The sequence below is a fragment of the Wasmannia auropunctata genome, unplaced genomic scaffold (assembly GCF_000956235.1).
Source record: "Wasmannia auropunctata unplaced genomic scaffold, wasmannia.A_1.0 LD336000.1, whole genome shotgun sequence".
In the NCBI taxonomy this organism is placed as follows: Eukaryota; Metazoa; Arthropoda; class Insecta; order Hymenoptera; family Formicidae; genus Wasmannia; species Wasmannia auropunctata.
The window spans coordinates 506,008-526,056 of NW_012026890.1; the positions used below are offsets into that span (position 1 = coordinate 506,008).

The 20,049-nt window shown below is 36.5% G+C and overlaps 1 protein-coding gene and 1 non-coding gene across 4 annotated transcripts in view; one reads left to right on the plus strand and one right to left on the minus strand.

Annotated features, from left to right (window-relative positions):
- Positions 1-1,136: 1,136 nt before the first annotated feature.
- LOC105453284 (calcium uptake protein 3, mitochondrial) overlaps positions 1,137-20,049 on the minus strand; it is a 27,627-nt gene continuing 8,714 nt past the window's right edge. The window contains exons 2-12 of one of the 3 annotated variants that reach the window (XM_011695090.1): positions 8,870-9,011; positions 8,359-8,469; positions 5,409-5,456; positions 4,699-4,781; positions 4,095-4,157; positions 3,433-3,531; positions 2,702-2,830; positions 2,313-2,536; positions 1,916-2,073; positions 1,592-1,749; positions 1,137-1,305 (exon numbers count right to left, since the gene is read on the minus strand). In XM_011695090.1, the coding sequence (XP_011693392.1) occupies positions 1,237-1,305; positions 1,592-1,749; positions 1,916-2,073; positions 2,313-2,536; positions 2,702-2,830; positions 3,433-3,531; positions 4,095-4,157; positions 4,699-4,781; positions 5,409-5,456; positions 8,359-8,469; positions 8,870-9,011 (1,284 nt within the window). In that variant the 3' untranslated portion in view covers positions 1,137-1,236. The remainder of the gene's footprint in view (positions 1,306-1,591; positions 1,750-1,915; positions 2,074-2,312; positions 2,537-2,701; positions 2,831-3,432; positions 3,532-4,094; positions 4,158-4,698; positions 4,782-5,408; positions 5,457-8,358; positions 8,470-8,869; positions 9,012-20,049) is intronic. The other 2 variants (XM_011695091.1, XM_011695092.1) reach the window with 2 other exon arrangements.
- Positions 15,170-15,242, plus strand: Trnar-ccu. Its single transcript has one exon. It is a non-coding gene; the product is annotated as a tRNA-Arg (tRNA).

A 20,049-nucleotide genomic window follows, 5' to 3' on the forward strand; every position in this document is an offset into this window, starting at 1 on the left:
TGGAAAGCTGAATTCTCAGACAGTAATTACACAATTCTGAAGCTAGCCGGCTTTGTACGGGATCTCCGTGCGTAACGAAGTGTTCTGATATCGCGTTCCGAGTCTGCGCCTTGGCACGCCTTTTTTCGTCGGGTTTGATACACGAGAGCATACCGGTACCGGTACAATCGGTGCGATGACTGATAACGAACAATTCCGACGCGCAGTCGGCAGTACAAACGTAGAATTGAGCCGTCGCGTGTAGGATGAACTGTATTTTGTAACTTCAGAGCAAAGGTACAAGGGGACTCTTTAATTTTATCTTCATGATATAATTACATCCCTGTATCTAATTATTAGCTAATTTTGTTTGTAACATTTCGGTGAAATTTATAGAATTTAATAAAGATTTTTGTCCGAAAACAAATGGAATAGTGCTTGATATCTTTTATAAAACATTTGAATAATTATTCGAGACTAACTAGTTTTTCACAATAATGACATATATATTATTTTTAATTTTGTTTAATCTTATAATAGAATTTATATTAGAAAGCATAGAAAAAACTAAAGTACACTTAAATTAAAATAAAACAAACTTGATATTTACTTTAAAAATCTAAATTAAAAAGAAATATCCCAAATAAATCTCCAAAACTAAAATTAACTAAAATAAACTAAAATTAATTAAAAACTCCAAAATTAAAATCTATTACGAAGAAAAAACAACATGCTTTTCATACATATTAGAATTGATATTAATAATAGCTTTAATTCAAGTCGAAGATTCGCTGCGAGAAATTTTTCTACGAGACAGATTCAATCATAAAAAATACACATTTAACCAAGAAATTATATAATGAACTAAAAGAAGATATTACAAGAATAAATTACTTACACTAATAAAGATAGTTAAAAAGAAATGGAGTTTTTCATTTCGTAGTTTTTATTATTTTTATTAATTACAACACGAATGTGCTTTTGCTTCGCTATTATCAATAATATGCTTTACATATATCAATTTTTTAAAACATGGTTTTCATAAATTTGGCTCTGTACAAAACACAATTATACTTAATAATAATATTTAACATTTTAATATTTTCAAATAAATAAATAAATATGAATAGAAAAAAGGCAAAGAAATTGTAAAATAATTCATTTTTTTGACAATCAATATTATCAGAAAATATACAGCATTTGTGTAAAATTAACGAGTATTTTTATCTTCTTTGCGTCTTCATCACGATTCTTCCTTCAAGGTGCTTTCATCTCTTGTTTCACGCAGAATTTGAATGCCTCCCAACCCTCGTTGCGTTGTTGAGACTACAAAAGATCGAGTTATTTCGCATTAGTCGACAGTAATTGTAATATTTCCACTGCATTTTACAATTCATCCAATAATATTATAAGCACCGTACGAGTATAATAGAGTTTGAGCTGTAGAGCCTGAGAAATGGCAACCATTCGTACAGATCTGTCTTGTAGCAATCGTTACGCTTGGCCATTATTATATTTTATACGGGATATTACACATCTTCTAAAGTAATTCTTCAAAAATGGGATGCTATATATTTTCAGAGAGTCTATACATATAAATCTGAGACCTTACCTTAAAGCCTCTATGCAGCCGATCTTTCATAATCGCTATGAACTCTTTGTAGGACAGTAGACCGTCCCCGTCGTCATCGAACAGTGCGAACACCGTGTCAATTATGTGAGTCGAAAGCATCATTCCCGTGCATATTTTTACAGCTCGTTGAAATTCATCTGGAAAAGAAGATATTTCGATATTAAAAAAAAATGTAACAATGAATCACGTTTGAAACATTTAATTCACATTTAAGGGAAGTAAAATCGGTAAATTTAAAATTTCAATGAATATTTTGACGTGCAACACAAATCGATTTTGATTATAACTTTAATTGCTCTTCACCTTTGGATATGGGATGATCGGCCAACGTATACATTCGCATCGCTATCGCGAAATCGTCCAGAGTGTTTAGAAATTGATAGAAGCGTCGGAATTCCTCGAACGTGATACCAATATGCAAGTCCGCCCGATCCAACATTCTGTCCAAATACTTGTCATATCTGCGAATTTAATTCACTTAATTTATTCTACGCGATTTTTAGATTAATTAACAAATACGGCAGACGTGGATCGAAAAATATTCGAATAGAAAAAATTTTGGACGCCACTCTAAGCTCGAAACGAAAATACATAGAGATGTTAGTAAAATGTTAATAGTTTATCGGTGCAATCGGTTCTCATGATTACAAAATTATCACTTTTTTTTTGGAGCACAGTTTTTCACAATTATTCAACTTACTCGTCAGGTTCGAGATACGTGTATCGCAACAAGATTTTGGCAAAATCCAATTCGTTGATCGTGTCGTGTCCCTTGCTGTATTCGTGGAACTCCAGCTCCAATACTTCATGTTGTAAGTTCTCCATGAAATGCTTGAAATCTTCGTACCTTAACTCGTTAGTGCCGTCTTTGCCAAAAAAGTGTACCATCAAGGTAGTATCCACAGCGTGACGTCGTTGCAAGCCCTATGTGAATACAAAATGAACACTCATGCTAAAAACTCCTCTAAGCTATTTTTGTTTTGCTAGATTAATAGATTCTGTTACCGATTGCGAAAGATTTTTTTTTTCAGTTATTACTACTAACTTCTTACTACTGCATCGTGTTTCAAAATACACATAAATAAATACCTGATCGTCGTCGATGAATTGGCCTTGAATTTCTTCTGGCGTTTTCTGGCGTTTCTCTAATTGTTCCAATTCCTCTTTGGTTTCGCACCCATGACGACCCCTCCAAGCGTGACTGAATATCTTCTCCATCTGCAGATGAAGATGAAGGTGTAAGAGATGGAAGGAATTGCTATCGCGCGTGCGACCGATCGGCGCGATAAACACACATTTTTACTAACGAACACATGTGCCGGGATTACATGATATAAAGGTAATAAAGTGACGACAGTGTTTTGGCGTCCAGTGTTAGTAACATCTGAAATAAGCGGCAAATCGTGTTAGAGCACGACTTATTGACATGTTAAATTTGTTAGAACACACAGGTATTTTTTTTTTCGAGCTGCACATTAATTATTGAATATCGATGTAAGTAAAATTTGAAACGGATTAGATGGTGATAGCATATACATTTGATTGTACTGGATCTGCGTGTACATTCATGAAGATTAGTATATACATGTCTTCGTAAATATATTCCATCCTAAAATATAGCTAAAAAATTGTGTTAAATAATGTAGGCATAAAGATAAAAAGGATAAAAAAATAAAGATAAAAGATAAACGATAGAAAATATTAGAGAGACATAAAATGTTGAATAAGAACAAAATGTTATGCAAAAATGGAATTAATTTGGATAAATGTTAAACACAACACGTATTAGCTTACAGTATTTTACATATTTGCAAACTTACATAAGAATTTGTGACGATTTCGTCTGATTTATTCGGATGAACTTCGCGAAGTTTTGCCTTGCCTACATTCTCTTCGCTCGAAGAAATTATGGCACGTAACTAATTTGTTGAAATAAATAAAAAAGCATTAGCTTTGGGAGGGGACAGAAGATAATGCAAAAATTAATTAAATTAATGAAATAAAAATGTTAATCGAAAAAATATTTGTAATAAAAAATTATAAATTATAAATGATTAGTAAATATTAAATAAATCTTTTAAATGTAATAAAAAGTAGTAATAATGAATAATTAGTATGTAATACATTTTATTTAATTTCTTTAAATATAACAAATTTTCCAAATTTTATTTAAAAATTCTGAAAAATGAGCCATTTATCTTAGCAATGTAAATATTCTGCAAAGAAACAATTATCATTTGCAGTAAATGCAATTTTAAAATATGAAGTAATATATTTTTAACAAAATCTCAAAGACTTCCAGAGATAAATAGCTCACGGCGGTAAATGGAATAGCAAATTGTACAGCCGTTAGAGAGGATTTCATAGCTGAAAGAGATATAACGGCATTCTCATATTGATTTTCTAAACATCAGTCGATGTTTAACTTCTGACATCGTTCTGATTGAGGAAAAGTTTTCTGTGAAACTTTTCTGAAACTCACTGCACGTTTTGTTGGCTCGTCGAGGTCCCGTTCCTTCAGACTGCCGCCGAGTAAACGACGAATCTGTGAGAATAACAAAATCTCTATTGATGCTAATCGATAATTAGTATAAAAGTTTCTCCTTGGTACGTCCATCACCTAAATGTTCCAGTTAGCTTGTGCAAACTATAGTTCAGTAAAATTCCATTCGGTATGCATCTTTCATCTTATAATTAAAAAAAATTCTTAATATTTGACAATAGAAATATTTTCCTTTTATTTTCTAGCTCGAGATTTACATTATTAAATAAAAACAAGATAAGTAATATAATTAAATAAATAATGTGCTAACAAAACACATATATATTCAGAACACAATGTGCAATGTTATTGTTTAAATAATTTCATCTTATTTTTACTCATTAAAAATCATAAATTAATTAGCTTGCAAAAAAACATTATTATTTATTCTACTGCTATAAAAATGAGAGAAGCAAACTTGGGTTTTATTTTGTAAAGTAGAATAGAAAAAAAATTAATAAATGAGTCTTTATTAATAATTCTATTAATGTTCCTGTATATACAATTATTAAAAACGTGCGCGCATGCGATGCAGCTATCTTACCACAAGAAATTCAGTTTTGTCGACTCTCTCGTTTCCGTCGGTATCAAACATATTGAAGGCAATTTGGAAACCAGTTTTCGGCTCTGTAATGAAATCAATTATCGTCGTAAATTTACAGCATTAAATTGAGATGCTTAACTAACGAAGCATTTTTATGGCGGGTCATATTTATATCTAATCGTACATTTAACTTATAAGACGTGGTGCGTAACGTGAAGTCAACACCTCCACTTTTGATATTAATGTTCTGCGAATGAAAAAAAATCGCAAGTAGAGCAATAAATGAGCTTGATTATGACATATAGTCGAACTTTTTTTTTGGTGGTGGAGGTGCTAAATTCACAAATTTGTCAATGAATTCGCGGATAAAAGAAAGGGCACGACAAAATATAAGGTATTTATCCAATTTTTCGCGAATTCTGAGTAATACATACGCGTATTATTAAAATTGTCGTACAATAATTTATACCAAGTACATCAAACAAATTGAACGTTCAGGGCAAATTACAGCTTTTCCAAGTAAGCGGATAACGGCCATTGCTTTTACGTGAAAAAGATGAACATCTCATCGGCCGATTTTTTCCTCCATAACGTATGGTTTGTGTACCCAACGCCGCGATCGAGCCTCGCGTTTCATTTAAGCGTTTTGTGCATTTAAGTCATAATTTGCCTCGTGAATATATGTAAAGCGCTACCGGCGGAAAACTTACTCGTCAGGATGGACAGAAGAAACAGGTACTCCGTATAAGAAATAATTCCTGAAAGTAGAAACGCGAGCAATTTATAATCGCGAAGTGATGTAATTTAGCTGCTAAAAAATTGTATATCTAAAATAACTATATTGCGTGTATTGTTTGATATTTCATACATTAATAAATTAGAAACAGAAGAGAATATATTTTTTTTGTCTTAACTTTTATAAATTATAATAATTAAATTTTTCATTACCGCACGAAGTCATGATTTCACATATTTCACGCAAACGTATAAATGTATAAAATCTTGGTGAAATAATATTCTCTTTTCAAGTAATGTATGTATATTTTTATCGAATTAATAATTTAAATTTTTAATATTTAATTTTATGATTGGGTATTTTTCCCGCAATACTAGATCGAGACGTTATAAAAAATTCAGGCAATATCTCGAGAGGCGAATCGTTACTCCACACGATTCCATCTCGGTGTCTCGTAAATTCTCATAATTTCGTCGAATTCTTTCCTAATTTTCCCGCTAATCCGCATTTAAGGATAACGAGAGGTCTGCAGTATTAAACACGTTTACGACATCTGGAAGTAGAATATGTCAAACACATTGGATACGCCTCACGAAATTTCAGGTATTCTTTGAGAGAACCATCGCCCTCGAGGATAGGGGGGGAGGGGGAATCAATAACTTAGAATTTAATAGCAAAAGCGAGACCCGCGGACGCACCTAAATTCCAATTTTAAACATACTCCCTCCGCGGCGCGGTTTAGCTCGTACGTAACATAAGGCTACATTCACAGACCGTAGCCACCCTATAAAGTCCCTACGTGATTTCGAAAGCGAAAGAAAATTAACAGCCAAAAGAAAGTAAAGAGAGTCAATCAAGTGTCGATGATGTTTCATGCATGTAAATCTGTTGTTTCGCCAGTATTTAGATATAAACAAGGTTGGGAAAGTTACTTTGTAAAAGTAACTAGTTACAGTTACAGTTTTTGTCTCTCGAAAAGTAATTGGTTACAAGTTACCGACTCTGAAAAGTAACATGTTACAGCTACAGTTACTCAAAAAGTAACGAATTGTTACTTTTCAGTTACTTTTAATAGAGCAACAATAGCATTATAAAAAAAAATTTACATTTACATATATAATTTTATTTAAAAAAGAAAAGTAATGCGCGTATTTAAATATGAGCATTTAAATATTTCACATAATTACAACATTACGATTAGGTGATTGAGCGAAAGTGTTGCATAATTTTTGATCCATGAAAGTGATGATTTGATATATGTAAAATAACTGTAAAAATAACTATTAAATTAGTTACTAGTTACTTAAAAAATCTAAGTTAAGTTACAGTTACACATGTAAAGAAAGTAACGAAATTAAGTTAGTTATTGAAAAAAAAATAGTTGTAACTGTAACTTCGTTACAAGTAACGAGTTACTTCCCAACCTTGGATATAAAATATGTTTCTAATGTCAGAAAAATATTTTTAGAATTATATATCCATAAATATGTATCGTCCAGTTTTAAAATTCAATATTGAACTTGAATTTGTGTGTCATAAATATATATTATTTAAAAATTTGATAAATTAATATTATTTTTTACGAGTGCATTAAAAGAAATTATTTGATGCCTGCGATAATAAATAATGTAAAAAAATACACAGAAAAATATGTATACTATATTATAGACGTGCATAGAACTAAAATTTCTAATAATTTTCTGTAGACACGAATAGATTTGAAATGTGTAAGAAATTGTGATTTATAGTATCACTTGCGATTTACGGAGAGTAAGATATCTCGACGACACTTATTGTTATAGCTTAAATAGATCAGCGAAATAACTGTCGTAATACTGCGAAAAGTAGCGCGTTGACACAATAAGGAAGTGTAGCAACTAGATATTACGATTACGATCGCCCGCGAATCAACTTGGTGCTCAGATTATTATTGTTACACGATGAGGGTGACGCCATCCCGGTCGTTACGACGGTCGTTTCTCGTCTCGATAGCGCCCAATCTCCTTAAGTCGTTCTTAATTGTAACGGCCCCGCGACACTCTATACCGAGTACCGAGTGTCCTTAAAAGCGGACACCCGTTTATCTGCGCGCCGCGGTATAATTCCGCCTCGCACGCACGCGAAAAGGGGAAGAAAAAAAAGAGGAGAAAGCGGCCGCGTGGCGGCGGCGCGCAGGGACGAGGAACTCGTTATTATTGAAGAGAGGTGCGAAACTCAGTGCCGTCCTCCTCCCCTCCGTCGTTGGCTCCCCCTCGGCCGATTATTTGCATTTCCATTAGCGCGACGAACGCGTGGTGGCACGCAAAGAGCAGAAAGGAGAAAAGCGGCGAGGAGCGCGAGAGAGGCGCTACCGCGTCATTAAACTAATGATACAGCCCTGTGTCTGTCGCGACGAGCACGTTGACACGTGGGTGGCGGAAACTTGTGTCGAATAAGCACTGTAAATGCCGTAAATACAGGTTGCACAGATTGTACGCGTCGATCGCGATCGATAACCCTGCTTATCGCGCGCGTCTCGCCGTCGTTTTCTTCTCGTCGAATCGCATACTTCGGTAGAAAGCTCTCCGAGAGGCGCGACACATTGAAGCTCGTATCATTTATCGAGACTTGTCAATCTCGTTGATTTTCCGGTAACCCAAATCACTTCTTGTATTTATTTTGAATATTTTTCAAATATTTTAATATTTTAATTTAATTTTAATAATTTGCGTTATAAACCGAATATGAAATTATTCTTATTCAATGATGATATTGTCTAACCTAATTGCCTTTCCTATATACACTTTATCAGATATTAATCGTTATCTGTAGATTATTTCTATTGTTATTTAATTATTGCTTAAGAAACAAATATTTGCAAATGTGTCGCAAATTAATTTTTCTCTTTTATAGACATTACGTTTTATATCTTTATATTCAATTACCTTTGTCTCGTAAATTTCGGAACATATGTGTGCTTCCATGGCGTAGCGAAGAGGTCGAATTTCTCATCACTTCGAGCTCGTGATCGGTCAGCACGCGCCTCTTTAATCTCACTGAAAATATCATTAATGTCGCGTATGTCGTATTGAGAGAGATTGATTGAAATGTAATAATAGTGATCGCAAGGTGTCTTTAGTATGACTATGCTCTAGAAAACATATCAAAGAAGCGACAGACTTTGAAATTTTTTCTTTTCGAAAATCCCCGAAAAAATTTATTTCGCTGATAATAGAAAGAGATTTTATTATTTGAAAAAATATATAAATTATCGCAAAAACTACGCATTTCTTTAGTTTTAAATTTTACATTATATTGAATATAATGCTAAAATGATAACTATAGTTCATTATTCCAGTCATTTTATTCAAACATTTCGAATAACAACAAATCTTTCGTTGCAAAGATTAGAAGATTAGATATTTATTAAAGTAAATCAATGAGAATATTACGTACCTCGAGGTTCGGCATCAATGACGCTATCAAGAAAATCCTGCGGAGTCATGTACAGCTGACCATCGTATGCCACTGACGCAAATTTTATAAATCTCCTCTCCCTCGTAGTCAACCTTACCGCTTTATGCAGATCATCTTCTCTCTGCACAAATAAATTAGTGCGATTAGTAAAGTTATTTAATAATTGTATCTTTTTTTTATCGTTCCGGTTTCTATAATCTTTTCGCCAAATAAAAATGTTCTTCGAAATATTCACTTCGGCGTAATTATAATCATTGCGTCGATATGGCTTTTGAGTTTTTAATCGCGTGTACTGAAAAATTTTTACCATAATAGATGTATGGTCTTTTGATATTTTCTATACACTTGTCGGAGATGCCAGATTTCATCTCGAGAAGTAACGCACATTTGCACTCTCTAATAAATTAGCCTATTGCTGGAAAAAGCGTCTATGAGCGAAGGTGCATGGCGAAATTAAGACACGAGTTTTCGATGAACGCGATCAATTGCGTTACAAATAAATTTCAGATTATTCAAGAGACGCAATCGTCTCCAAATTTAAATTCGCATCGCGTAAATTCGCCTTCAATCAGCTGTATCGGTGTGTACGCCCAACGTATCGCCGCGTAAGCTGCAGTTAAGTGCCAAACGATATGCCTCTCGCATAACGACGTGAATCTGCGACCTCATCCGGCCAGATTGAATCGTTCAGCCCAGGAAGCATCAAATCACCGGGAATGCATCGGCCGCCGTGGCTCCAAGAAGCCATCGGAGCAACTTCGCTCCTTGCCGACTTAAATTATCGTTCGCTACCTCATACGCACGAGATTGTGGCTTCTATTTATTTTTATTCGCGAGTAATGGCGCATTGTTGGTCGATGCACGAAGCTCGAGCTTCCGCACAAGATGATCTCTTAAATGATGATTAAGTTCGTATCCTTCGTATTTTTGCAGTCATTCGCGCGTAAACGCCAATTCAAATGTCAAGATCAGTTGTAAATTCTCGGTATCGCGATATCGAGTAATTTATAGATTAATGGTATTTCTAACGAAGAAATAAGTTCAACGTTAAACTGTTTCAGTCTCTTATTATTAGACTTATTTTTGTCAATAAAATAATCAAGAATCACGTGCTCTTTAATTTTTAAATGATTTTAATGAAATTTGGAGTTTCACTATTCTTAACTCAACAATGCTAGAACTACACGGAAAGAACAATTTTGCTGAATCCAGATTTGAAAATAATTTTTGTTCAATAATCAAAATAATTTTGTTAGTCATAATTGCTAGAATAACAAAACATTTTATAGCAATGCTCGTAATTTTTAACTTTCCAACAAATAATTTTGATGATTGAACAATTATTTTTAGATTTGTATTTAGCAAAATTTTTAAATCTTTCAATAAAATCGTTCTTTCCGTGTAGAATTTCTAATTGAGAAAAAATTTATTATCATATAAAACCAAAGAAGATGCATCGAACGATTTTTCAATATTTCTAGCAATAAAATTTTGCAATAATATTTCTTCGCAACTTTTATATATTTGCTTCCTCGGATTGATTAATTTCTAAAAATATCTTACGCGGTTTCAAATTTCTTCCTCTTTTAACAGTTTTTGCAAGCTGCAGTTGTAAATATCTCGCGGCCACCGCCCACCGTAGAATCGCGATCCTCGGCAAGCTGTATTTGTCATTCGATGCACATTTCCATAAGTGCCATCGTAACCAGATATCCTTTCGCGCGGATCAGGTGTCCTTTCGCGAGGTTGCCTCTACAAATAAATCACATCTCATTGTGATAAAAAAGGCGTCTGCCTACAATGGTCTGCATTTGTAATAGCGCCATCCTTACGCTAACTGCGCGTTGGCCTGTCCCGCGAGTCTAAAACTCTCTCGGCGAGTTGTGCACGTGAATTATATCCCGCTTTAAAATAAAATAAAAACGCACATGATTTGATAAATTCACTTCAAAATAAATTCGTAGTAAAAGAACAACTATGCCGAAGCGGTGGTTAGGCTTAATTAATTAAGAATTAATCCTGCAATCATGAATCAAGCGATATTGAGCAAAATTAATGTTCTTAACAATAAAAGCCATATTCTAATTAATTCTTTATTTCTAGATGGAAAATGTCGCTTTTTAAACGTCACATATTGTTTTTCTTATTAAAATATTATATATGATTCTTTACTTATCACACGAAAGTGAGATTCTTCTGCCTTTCAGTTTGTTAAAAAAAAATCTAACTTTCATAATCTTGGTCTTGATTGGTCAGCGCGATAGTAAAAGTCTTCCTCAAAGTGTGTTATATAATTTTACGAAACGGCCGATAAATAATAATTTCGAATTCAAAAAGCTTAACGTTCCTTTCGGATCCTCGTAAAATCTATTTGAAGATGCTGATAGAATAGAGACCGCCGCGATTTATGCGGTGAAGATGTTCGCGAGGGCGAATTTATCTTTCGACACGGTCATAAATCGATTCTTTCGTTCCTTCGCGCGCTCAATACGCAAGACCGACGATTTATGAGATGCTAAGCATCGTTAGGATTAATCGCGTCGTTAGAGAATTCGAGAAAGACCATTCGACCGCCCACTCGGCTTTACAAAATTTGTACACGAGAGTGTGCGGCCAAGTAAATTGAGTTTCTCAAAGTACAAGAAACTCATGCGTCTCGAGAGAAGAAGAGTATTTAAGTACAAAAGAATTTTTAAGGAGGCGGCAGTAAAAAGAAAAAGAATCCTTAATTATAGACTTTCACGTAATTCGCTGTTTTCGACGAGATACACCGAAGACGTACCGTTATGACACCATAAGGAAATGTGTTAGCCGTTAATTATAATTTTTACAAAACTGCAATTTTTTACCTCCTTCGTATCGCAACATTCTTCTTCCCTAAAGAAACGTACCTGCGTATTACTGACAATAAATATTGTCACTGCAATTCAGCGTTAATTTCTACATCTCCTAAATTTATCTACATATATTTAAATTTAATCCGTAAAGGACACCAAGCGAATTTTTTTTAAAGTTTTATATCTTCTGAAAATAAAAAGCTAAATCAAAGCAAAATGTGTTTCTCAATGTAAAATTGTCTGACCAATCGATTGGTAATATTAAATTTTCGAAAAAAGAATGTAATTGTTTTCAAATTTCGTGTTAAGCAAAATCATTCAAAAGAGAGGTGTCCTTTACGGGTTAATAAAAATGCTCGTTTATATCATGCATAAAAGTTATTGTTCACATAATATATTGCATCAATTCATGCCTATTCGATTTCCACAGTTAGATTCTTTCTCTCAGGTTAAATATGACGTGCGGAGAGATGATAGCAGATTCCGCAATCTCCCGCATTAAACCTTCTCCCGCTGTGTACCCTAAAACAACTAATTTCTCGAAAATTACACCTCGGTCAGTTAATCAGTATGTCGCGTATCGACTCGATACCTATATATGTATATACGTTCGAGACTATCGTGGGTTCGGAGCGGTATCTCGCACAAACGTATTTTTCTCCCAACGACGACACTCGACGTCTTTCTGAGCGCGGAAATAAGACGCGACGACGAGTGGACGAGTGGCAAAAGGAAGAACGCGGTCGCTTTAGTTAATTTAAGCTGTATCGCGCCCCGATTAATATTCCGGACGGATGGCGTCCTTATGTTCGCTCCCTCTTTCTCGCCATAATGCGAAGAAGCTCGCACTAACCGGGCACGTCCTCGCGTGTCTACTACCCGGGCAGGACCACGCAGGGTGTTAGGCTGGCATGTTCGCGGTGTCGAGGGTAATGACAGGCGTGGTGAACATTATGCTAAGTGCAGAGAGAGAGAGAGAGAGAGAGAGAGAAAGAGAGAGAGAGAGAGAGAGAGACCAGGCCACTTCTTTTCGTCCTCCCGGACCTCCTTTCCTCTCTTCCTTTTTCGCCGATATATCCAGCGGGCATCACGGTGATTAAGGCCCCGTTGAGCCTCTCTCCCTCCCCCCCTCCTCTCCGCTCTCCCGAGAATTCTCACCTCCTAGATCTATCCCTTTGGCGCGCTCCCCCGTCCCCGCGCGCAGCTGTTTATATAGTTTTCAATAAAGAAGCACGCGACGCGGCCGCGCAGAAACAATTTCCTCGAAGTTGTTTCGCCTCGTTTTCTCGGCTTAAATCGATATAGCGAGGGGCACAACCGGCCGATAGGCATCGGCAACCGCCCGAGACCGCGCGCGAGAAAGACGGGCGCCGGCTGTCGATTTTTGTGGATGGGTGTTAAACGGAGGCGTCAGCGTGCGAGAGTGGAGAAAATGCGGTAGACCTTGAAGCGCTACGCTTTTTCTCTCTCTCTCTCTCCGCTTCTATACACGACGGTCAGGCGATATGTGCGAGATAAAGTGAGGCGATCTTATAATATTAGAGTAGCGTCCAGAGGTGATCCGCATTATCAAAAATCTGCCTGTGTGTTGATAACAGAAAGAGAGAGAGAGAGAGAGAAAAAAATATCGTGGGTTTACAGGGATAAAAAAATTTGACCAGCCAATCTTCTTTATCCACTGTAACATTAATGTAACGCGTATAATAAACTGAGAGTGTTTGATAAAAGTCAGCAATTGTTTTGCATGTGTAAAAAAATTAATTACTTTCACATCTTTTAGACGTAGACTGATTGCAACAATAAGTGTTCGATATCAGAGTTTGAATTATTTCCAGTGGTAAACCATGTCCAGTTTACACTTCTTATACGCTCGTCACCCAACGTCATTACTGTCACGGTGTAATCTCGGGCGGCGATACAAATTCGCCAAGTCCAATTTGAATAACGAGCCGCTTGAAGTGTTAATATTCATTGGCGTTGGCGGTAATTCGGGTTAGCGAATCGGCGATCGTGCGTGTGCACTCATACTTTGTACGCGTAAACGCATTCTCACGCGGTATGCGTAAAATTAAGATTATCACGGGAACGTATCTCGGCGCGTTTGCATCACACTTATCGGGAAGAATCTCGCGGACCTTTAAATTATTATAATCTCCAAGCATGGAATATTATTTCCATAAGTTTCAAAAGTATTGAAGTAATATTACTTAATTTTTTAATCGATATTGTCCAAGTGTGCAAACATGTTTGAAGAAAGTCAAGTAATAGCGAAGATAATATTAAAATTTATCGCAATCTTCAATAATTTCTTGAAATTATGTAACAGCTTTTAAATTTACACCGAATTGTTTCACGTAATATTATATCAGTAAGAGATGTAAAATATAATTTGTATCGTATTAAAGTACACTGTGCATCTGCAAAATTTTTAATTATGGCACTGTATTTTAAAAATTCTAAATTTACATGAAAAAGTTATAATTTCCTTTGAAACTAAATCCATGAGCTATGCACACATGGAGTTTCCAAAATTTCGAATAAAGCGTGTGGATGTTAAAAGCGCGAATATCATTTACCGTCTTTATCTGGGGCTACCAAATATATGTACACCAATATATGTATATATATATATATATATACACGCACGTACCTGACCGTATAATGCAACGAGTATGGACGATGATTACGGATAATCATATTTATGGCAGGCCACAGTGGCGCCAAGATTATCGAAGGAAATTGAAATCAGATAGCACTTTTCCTCGCGAAACGGCAGTTTCGTCTGCGCGTATTTGCATACGGATATTTATACACGCAGCTCTGCATTTTCAACCACAGGACTTTTCAAGATTACAAATTTCCATTTGCACGAACACTGAACTCGAGAATAGTTTTATTATTGAAAATAGAAGCTATTAAGAATTTTATAATCGTTAAGAAAATAACGTTATTTCATGCAATTTTATGCAATTTTAGTGGTAAAAATCTTTTTAATAATTTAAAACTTTTTGCGCATTGTTTCCCTCTTTTTTGTAGTATCTATTTTTCGTGAAATATTATCTATTAGTTCTATTATTTAACATAAAATAGATTGTCTATTGATTTGCTAAAATATGTCAATTCAATATTTAATGTTTTAGTGGGGAAGGGGGGGGGGGAATATCTTCAAACACCTTTATCATAAGTGCTAGCGAAAAATAAATGTTGAAGCAAGGATGATCTAATCTAAACAATTATTAAAACAGTGCATAACAAAGCAAGATTGCTGATAAAATTAAGTAATAGATATGTAATAATTTCAGATCAAGAATTATGAGATTTGAAAATAGCATCTTACGCATCTTACAATTAAAATAATCATTATCTAGATCAACATCTAAATGCGAGTCTAAATGTCATCATCATGAACTGCATGCACACTGGAGGCGCCTAACCCACAAGCGCCCCTGTGGCCTAATGGATAAGGCATCGGTCTCCTAAACCGGGGATTGTGGGTTCGAGTCCCACTAGGGGTATACAATCATATTTTGTATCTTTAATCGTTCTTATAAATCATAAATGTTTTTACTAATGATGATGATGATATGGTTCCTGTTATCGTATCTATGATATTGTTTAGCACAGATACGACGATTAGTGCTAATTTGTTGCAATATGATAGAAGCATCTGGTTTCTCTGGCAAAGGAGACATAATTACACAAATTATATTTCTAAAAAAAAAAAACATGTACAACACGAATGACAAGAATATATATAGTTAATAAAAAATTACTTTTAATTTATAATTTTTCGAACATATAGAGAGATGCAGAAGTGCATCATCTGCATCTCTCTATGGAAGTAATATATGTATTCATGCAGCAATGAAAACTGCATGGAACGTCTGTTCTTCGTGCTAAAGTCCGGCAGCAATTAGTATCAACCTGTGATTTCGCGAAGGGGAAAAAAGAATACGTTGCTCGAATGAGGATATCTCAAGGATAGCTCGAGAATGAAGCTAAAGATCATTCCGAAGATTGGAAGAATTTAACGTAGAACGCGAGAAGACTCGTATATAGCCTCGGTCGAAATCTGATAAAACCCTCGTACACGCCTTTTGACGGACGTGAATCGATTTCCGTGTATCTCTCGTAATATCGGCCGCGAGGATTCGGGGAAGGAGCCGATTCAAGCCTGCGGGGACACGCTTGGCAATATATTCCTTCGCTGCTGGCCGAAATACTCGAAATCAGATTGATAGCCGCGTAAATGTAGGCTGGGTGGTCCGGAGTGATTCGAATGCGAGGAAGGTCCTGCCCGGGTTAATCGGTCACGAAAACATTTCGAGGGGTTGCCCGTGGACTTGGCTTTGGCCCCGCGCGATAAAATCGATCCTCCCAATTCACAGAAGAGAAGAGAGAAAGAGAAAGAGAGCGATAGTTATTATCGGTCCTGACCGTCTCAATGTTCCAAGAGGCCTTGTAGTGGTCTACTTTATTGGATATTCGAATGAAGACCGTTCGAGAGCTTTCCCTTCCTCGATATGAGTACCATAGATTAAGCGCCGTAGATGCTTAACTTTGAAATTTCTAATACCCGGCCCGCTCATTTTCCTTTCTCTCATTTGCTTTTCTCATTTTCATTTTCTTTTTCTTATTCAAATAGAATTAAGAGGTAAAGATCGGGAATTTTTATATGGCACTTATTGTTAGCCACTTCATATTTTAGACCTTTATATTGTACTGATTTAATCTCGATTTCTTGATCGATTTGACCAACGAATGAATATGCACGGAAACATATTATTTGTTATAAATTTGTTTGTGGAGCAATAAAAAATTTCGCGTACAATATTAATATTTATTTATAATTTAGGGACTCGGAATTGGTTTCTTAATGTTATTCTCGTTTCGTATATCGAAATTTAGTTGAAAAAAAAATTATTCGTTAAGCCCTCATATTACATTATTTAACTTTCTTCCCTTTTCGTACCGTTGCTCTTTTTTCGAGTGTAAATTATAGCTCATATTACGCTCCGTACGAATCGCGTGAACACGGTCTAGTTTTGCCGCCGATGCACGATGAAATTATCGGCCGCACGTTTATCTCGCGTTCATCGCAACCGTTTTCTCTATTTCCGGAATCGTGTGTACGGGGCGCGTTATCCGCGTCGATAGCAACTCGCGCTCTTCTCTCTCTCTCTCTCTCTCTCGCCTCGCAGAGATCCCAACACGGAGAGAGGAGCGGCGCCGAGAGAGGATAAACGGTGCGGTCGAATCTCGTGCGAATGCGATAACGATTGCCGGGTCCGCATGAAGAGGTGGGTCACGTGATTTGTGGTCGCGCGAAAGAGAATCTCGTCGTATAGGGGCAGGATGCTGCGTATACAGCTGTTGCATACGGCGCGTTGCGCGCTGGTATGCGTGCGTTCGGCGCAGTCAGATCCGTATCTGCGTACATGCTATGTGCGATTCTTGTTACCTGTACCTACGCTGGTGCAGGCTCGGATACACGGCGGTCGATTTCTTGGGGTGATGAAGGGGGAGAGGGGGGAGGAAATAAACCTGTTCCCCGTCACGTGGAGGAAGGACATCCAATAATCCAGGGAAAGTTCTGTCTTTCTATCTCGGTGTAAGCATAGATATGTCAGTTGTGTACATTGATATTATGACAAAGTGCAGAGTGATTCGCAATTACGCACAAAACGTTAAGGGAAAAGTTCTTATTGTCAGACAAAATTCTGATGGTCTCGATGGAGATCGTGTACACGGAGAGAACAATTTTGCTGAATCCAGATCTGAACATAATTTTTGTTCAATAATTAAAATAATTTTGTGCGAAAGCCAAAGTGATTGCTAGAATATCAAAACGTTTTATAGCCATGCTTATCAGTTTTAACATTCTAACAAATGATTTTGATGATTCAATAAAAAATTATTTTCAGACTGTCTTTAGCCTGTCTATCTGTCATCTGTTTTTAGCAAAATCTTTAGACCTTTCAACAAAATCGTCCTTCCCGTGTATTAATTTTTAGTAATTAGGTAATCTCGGAAAGAGATTTTTAAAAATCCTCTTTCCAGAAAAAGTTCTCAAAATTAAACAATGAATTAAGTCTTACTATTATCGTTTAATATACATTTAAAAAAATATATATATAATATACAAAATTGCAAATAAAAAGTTAAAAAAAAAATGTATAAAAGCTTGTACTACGCGATAAAGAAAATTTATTCACGTATTATTTATTATCAGCGCGTTCCTCGATTGTCGGATGAGAATCGGAAGATCCGAAATATGTATAAGGAGGTGTTTAGTAACTATCCGGTATCGCGATTGTGTAGAAAAATGTTGCCATCATCCGGGAGCGTTGTCATGTTGCGTGTTACGTGCGAAACTACCCTGAAATTATCGCGCGGCGCGCCCTGTCATTAACTGATTCGGCGCTTTTCTCGTAGCCGTGTTTCGCCCACGTCGCTCTCAACCTTTGAACCAAACTCTCTTAACCGCCCATGCTCGAAACGACTGGCAATGAACAAATTATCGGGTTACGAAATGTGAATAAGATGTGCAATAAGACTCAAAAGTTCCGTCTCTTCCCATATCGTTAACTCTCTGTTCTTGGAGATAAAAAAGAAAGGACTTGTTGCATCGCATACGTATAATTGATTTCGTGTAAGACTTCGCAGTTATTATGGCCCACGTTGGAAGCAAAGTGAAGCCTTAATATTTAATTTAAGTAATTAAAATAAAAGTGCCATATTATCAGATCTCTAATGCAGTTAAAAAAATCTCACTTAATACACGGAGAGAATTTTATTTTAAAATTTACCCTGAAAATCATATTAATCGTGGGGCAACACAGTATCTCGATGAATTTTATGTGATTTTCACTATTTTCTTAAATATATACTATAACAAATTTATTGTAATGCAGTAATAAAAAAAAAAACAGAAAATCACATAAAATTTGTCGAAATATTGTGTTGTCCACGATTAACATAATTTTCAGGGTAAATTTTAAAAGGAAATTCTCTCCGTGTACTAAATCCCAATAAGTAGAAAAAATATCGTATACAACGCATTCGTTACTGACATGGCAAAGTCAGTTTGATGTGGAATTTGCATAACGCAAGTATTGGCATAGGAATTTACGAAATCGATGGTTAACCCCAACCGGTCCCTCTCCATCACTACGTGATGGACGAGACTCGTCGAAGTCGAGGAGAGATTCCCAAATCATTATTTATTACTCCCTATGCAGCGCGCTTAGTTAACCGTCGTGTATACGTACGTACGATACGTACATGTGTAAACTGAAAAACGGGAAGGGAGTAAATGAGGGAGGGCAGGAGGAGAGGCGCGATTCCCGGCCGGCCGGCGGCGGTTCTTAAATCATAATCCCCACGAAATATTCAATTACACCGGCATTGTTTCGTCGTTGATGCATAGCGCGGTAACACGCGACGTGCACCGAGACGGGGCCCCACCTTCGCACGGCGCGGCGCGGCGCGGCGTCCACTTACGTGCGATGCGAAGCCGCGCGTGATAGACGTCGGTCTGTGTATCCGCGCGTGCATGCGTGTGTATGCGTGATCCGCGGTGTGAGAACCCCGACGGGATACCCACGGGATAAGCCGTAACACAACCCACCCACCCACATCGCTATATCGGTCCATTAGCCCAGGATAATGGGCAACCCAGCGCGCCGCCGCGCGTCCCACGCGCGCTGGCGCTAATTTCACGGTGGTTTAGGAAGCGTTAATTAATTTAGACGAATCGCCGTGCTCGCTCATTAGCATTAACTCATCGCCGTGATGATGGCCGACGGGACATGGGTCGTGCCGACGAGACGACGTGCGATTAGACGTGCCTCCCTTCGACGATCACGGGCACGTTTCTCATGGTGCGCGCCCCGTCGTCGATGCGGTAGGTATCGATTGTATCGCAAAGCGATAGGTCGCCACGTGAGGGGACAACAGCGTTTCTCGTTTGTGTGTTTTACACGACTATTGGAGAAAGTACGTTATTATAAAAGGAATATCGACCGATGAAGAATTATAAAGAGAAATGATGAGCAAGAGTTCTCGATGCAAAAAGCTCGATTCTTTAAAGATTCTTTGAAAATTTAGGAAATTTAAACACAGAATAATCTCCCTCAAATTTTTGTGAATTCTTTCATTCGTCAAATTCTTATGTTGAACGTCTATACACGGAGAGAATTTTTTTTTAATTTACCCTGCAAATCATGTTAATTGCGGAACAATATAGTATTTAGGCAAATTTTACTGTGCACTACAATAAATTTTACTGTATTTTACTACTGTAAAATTTATTGTAGTGCA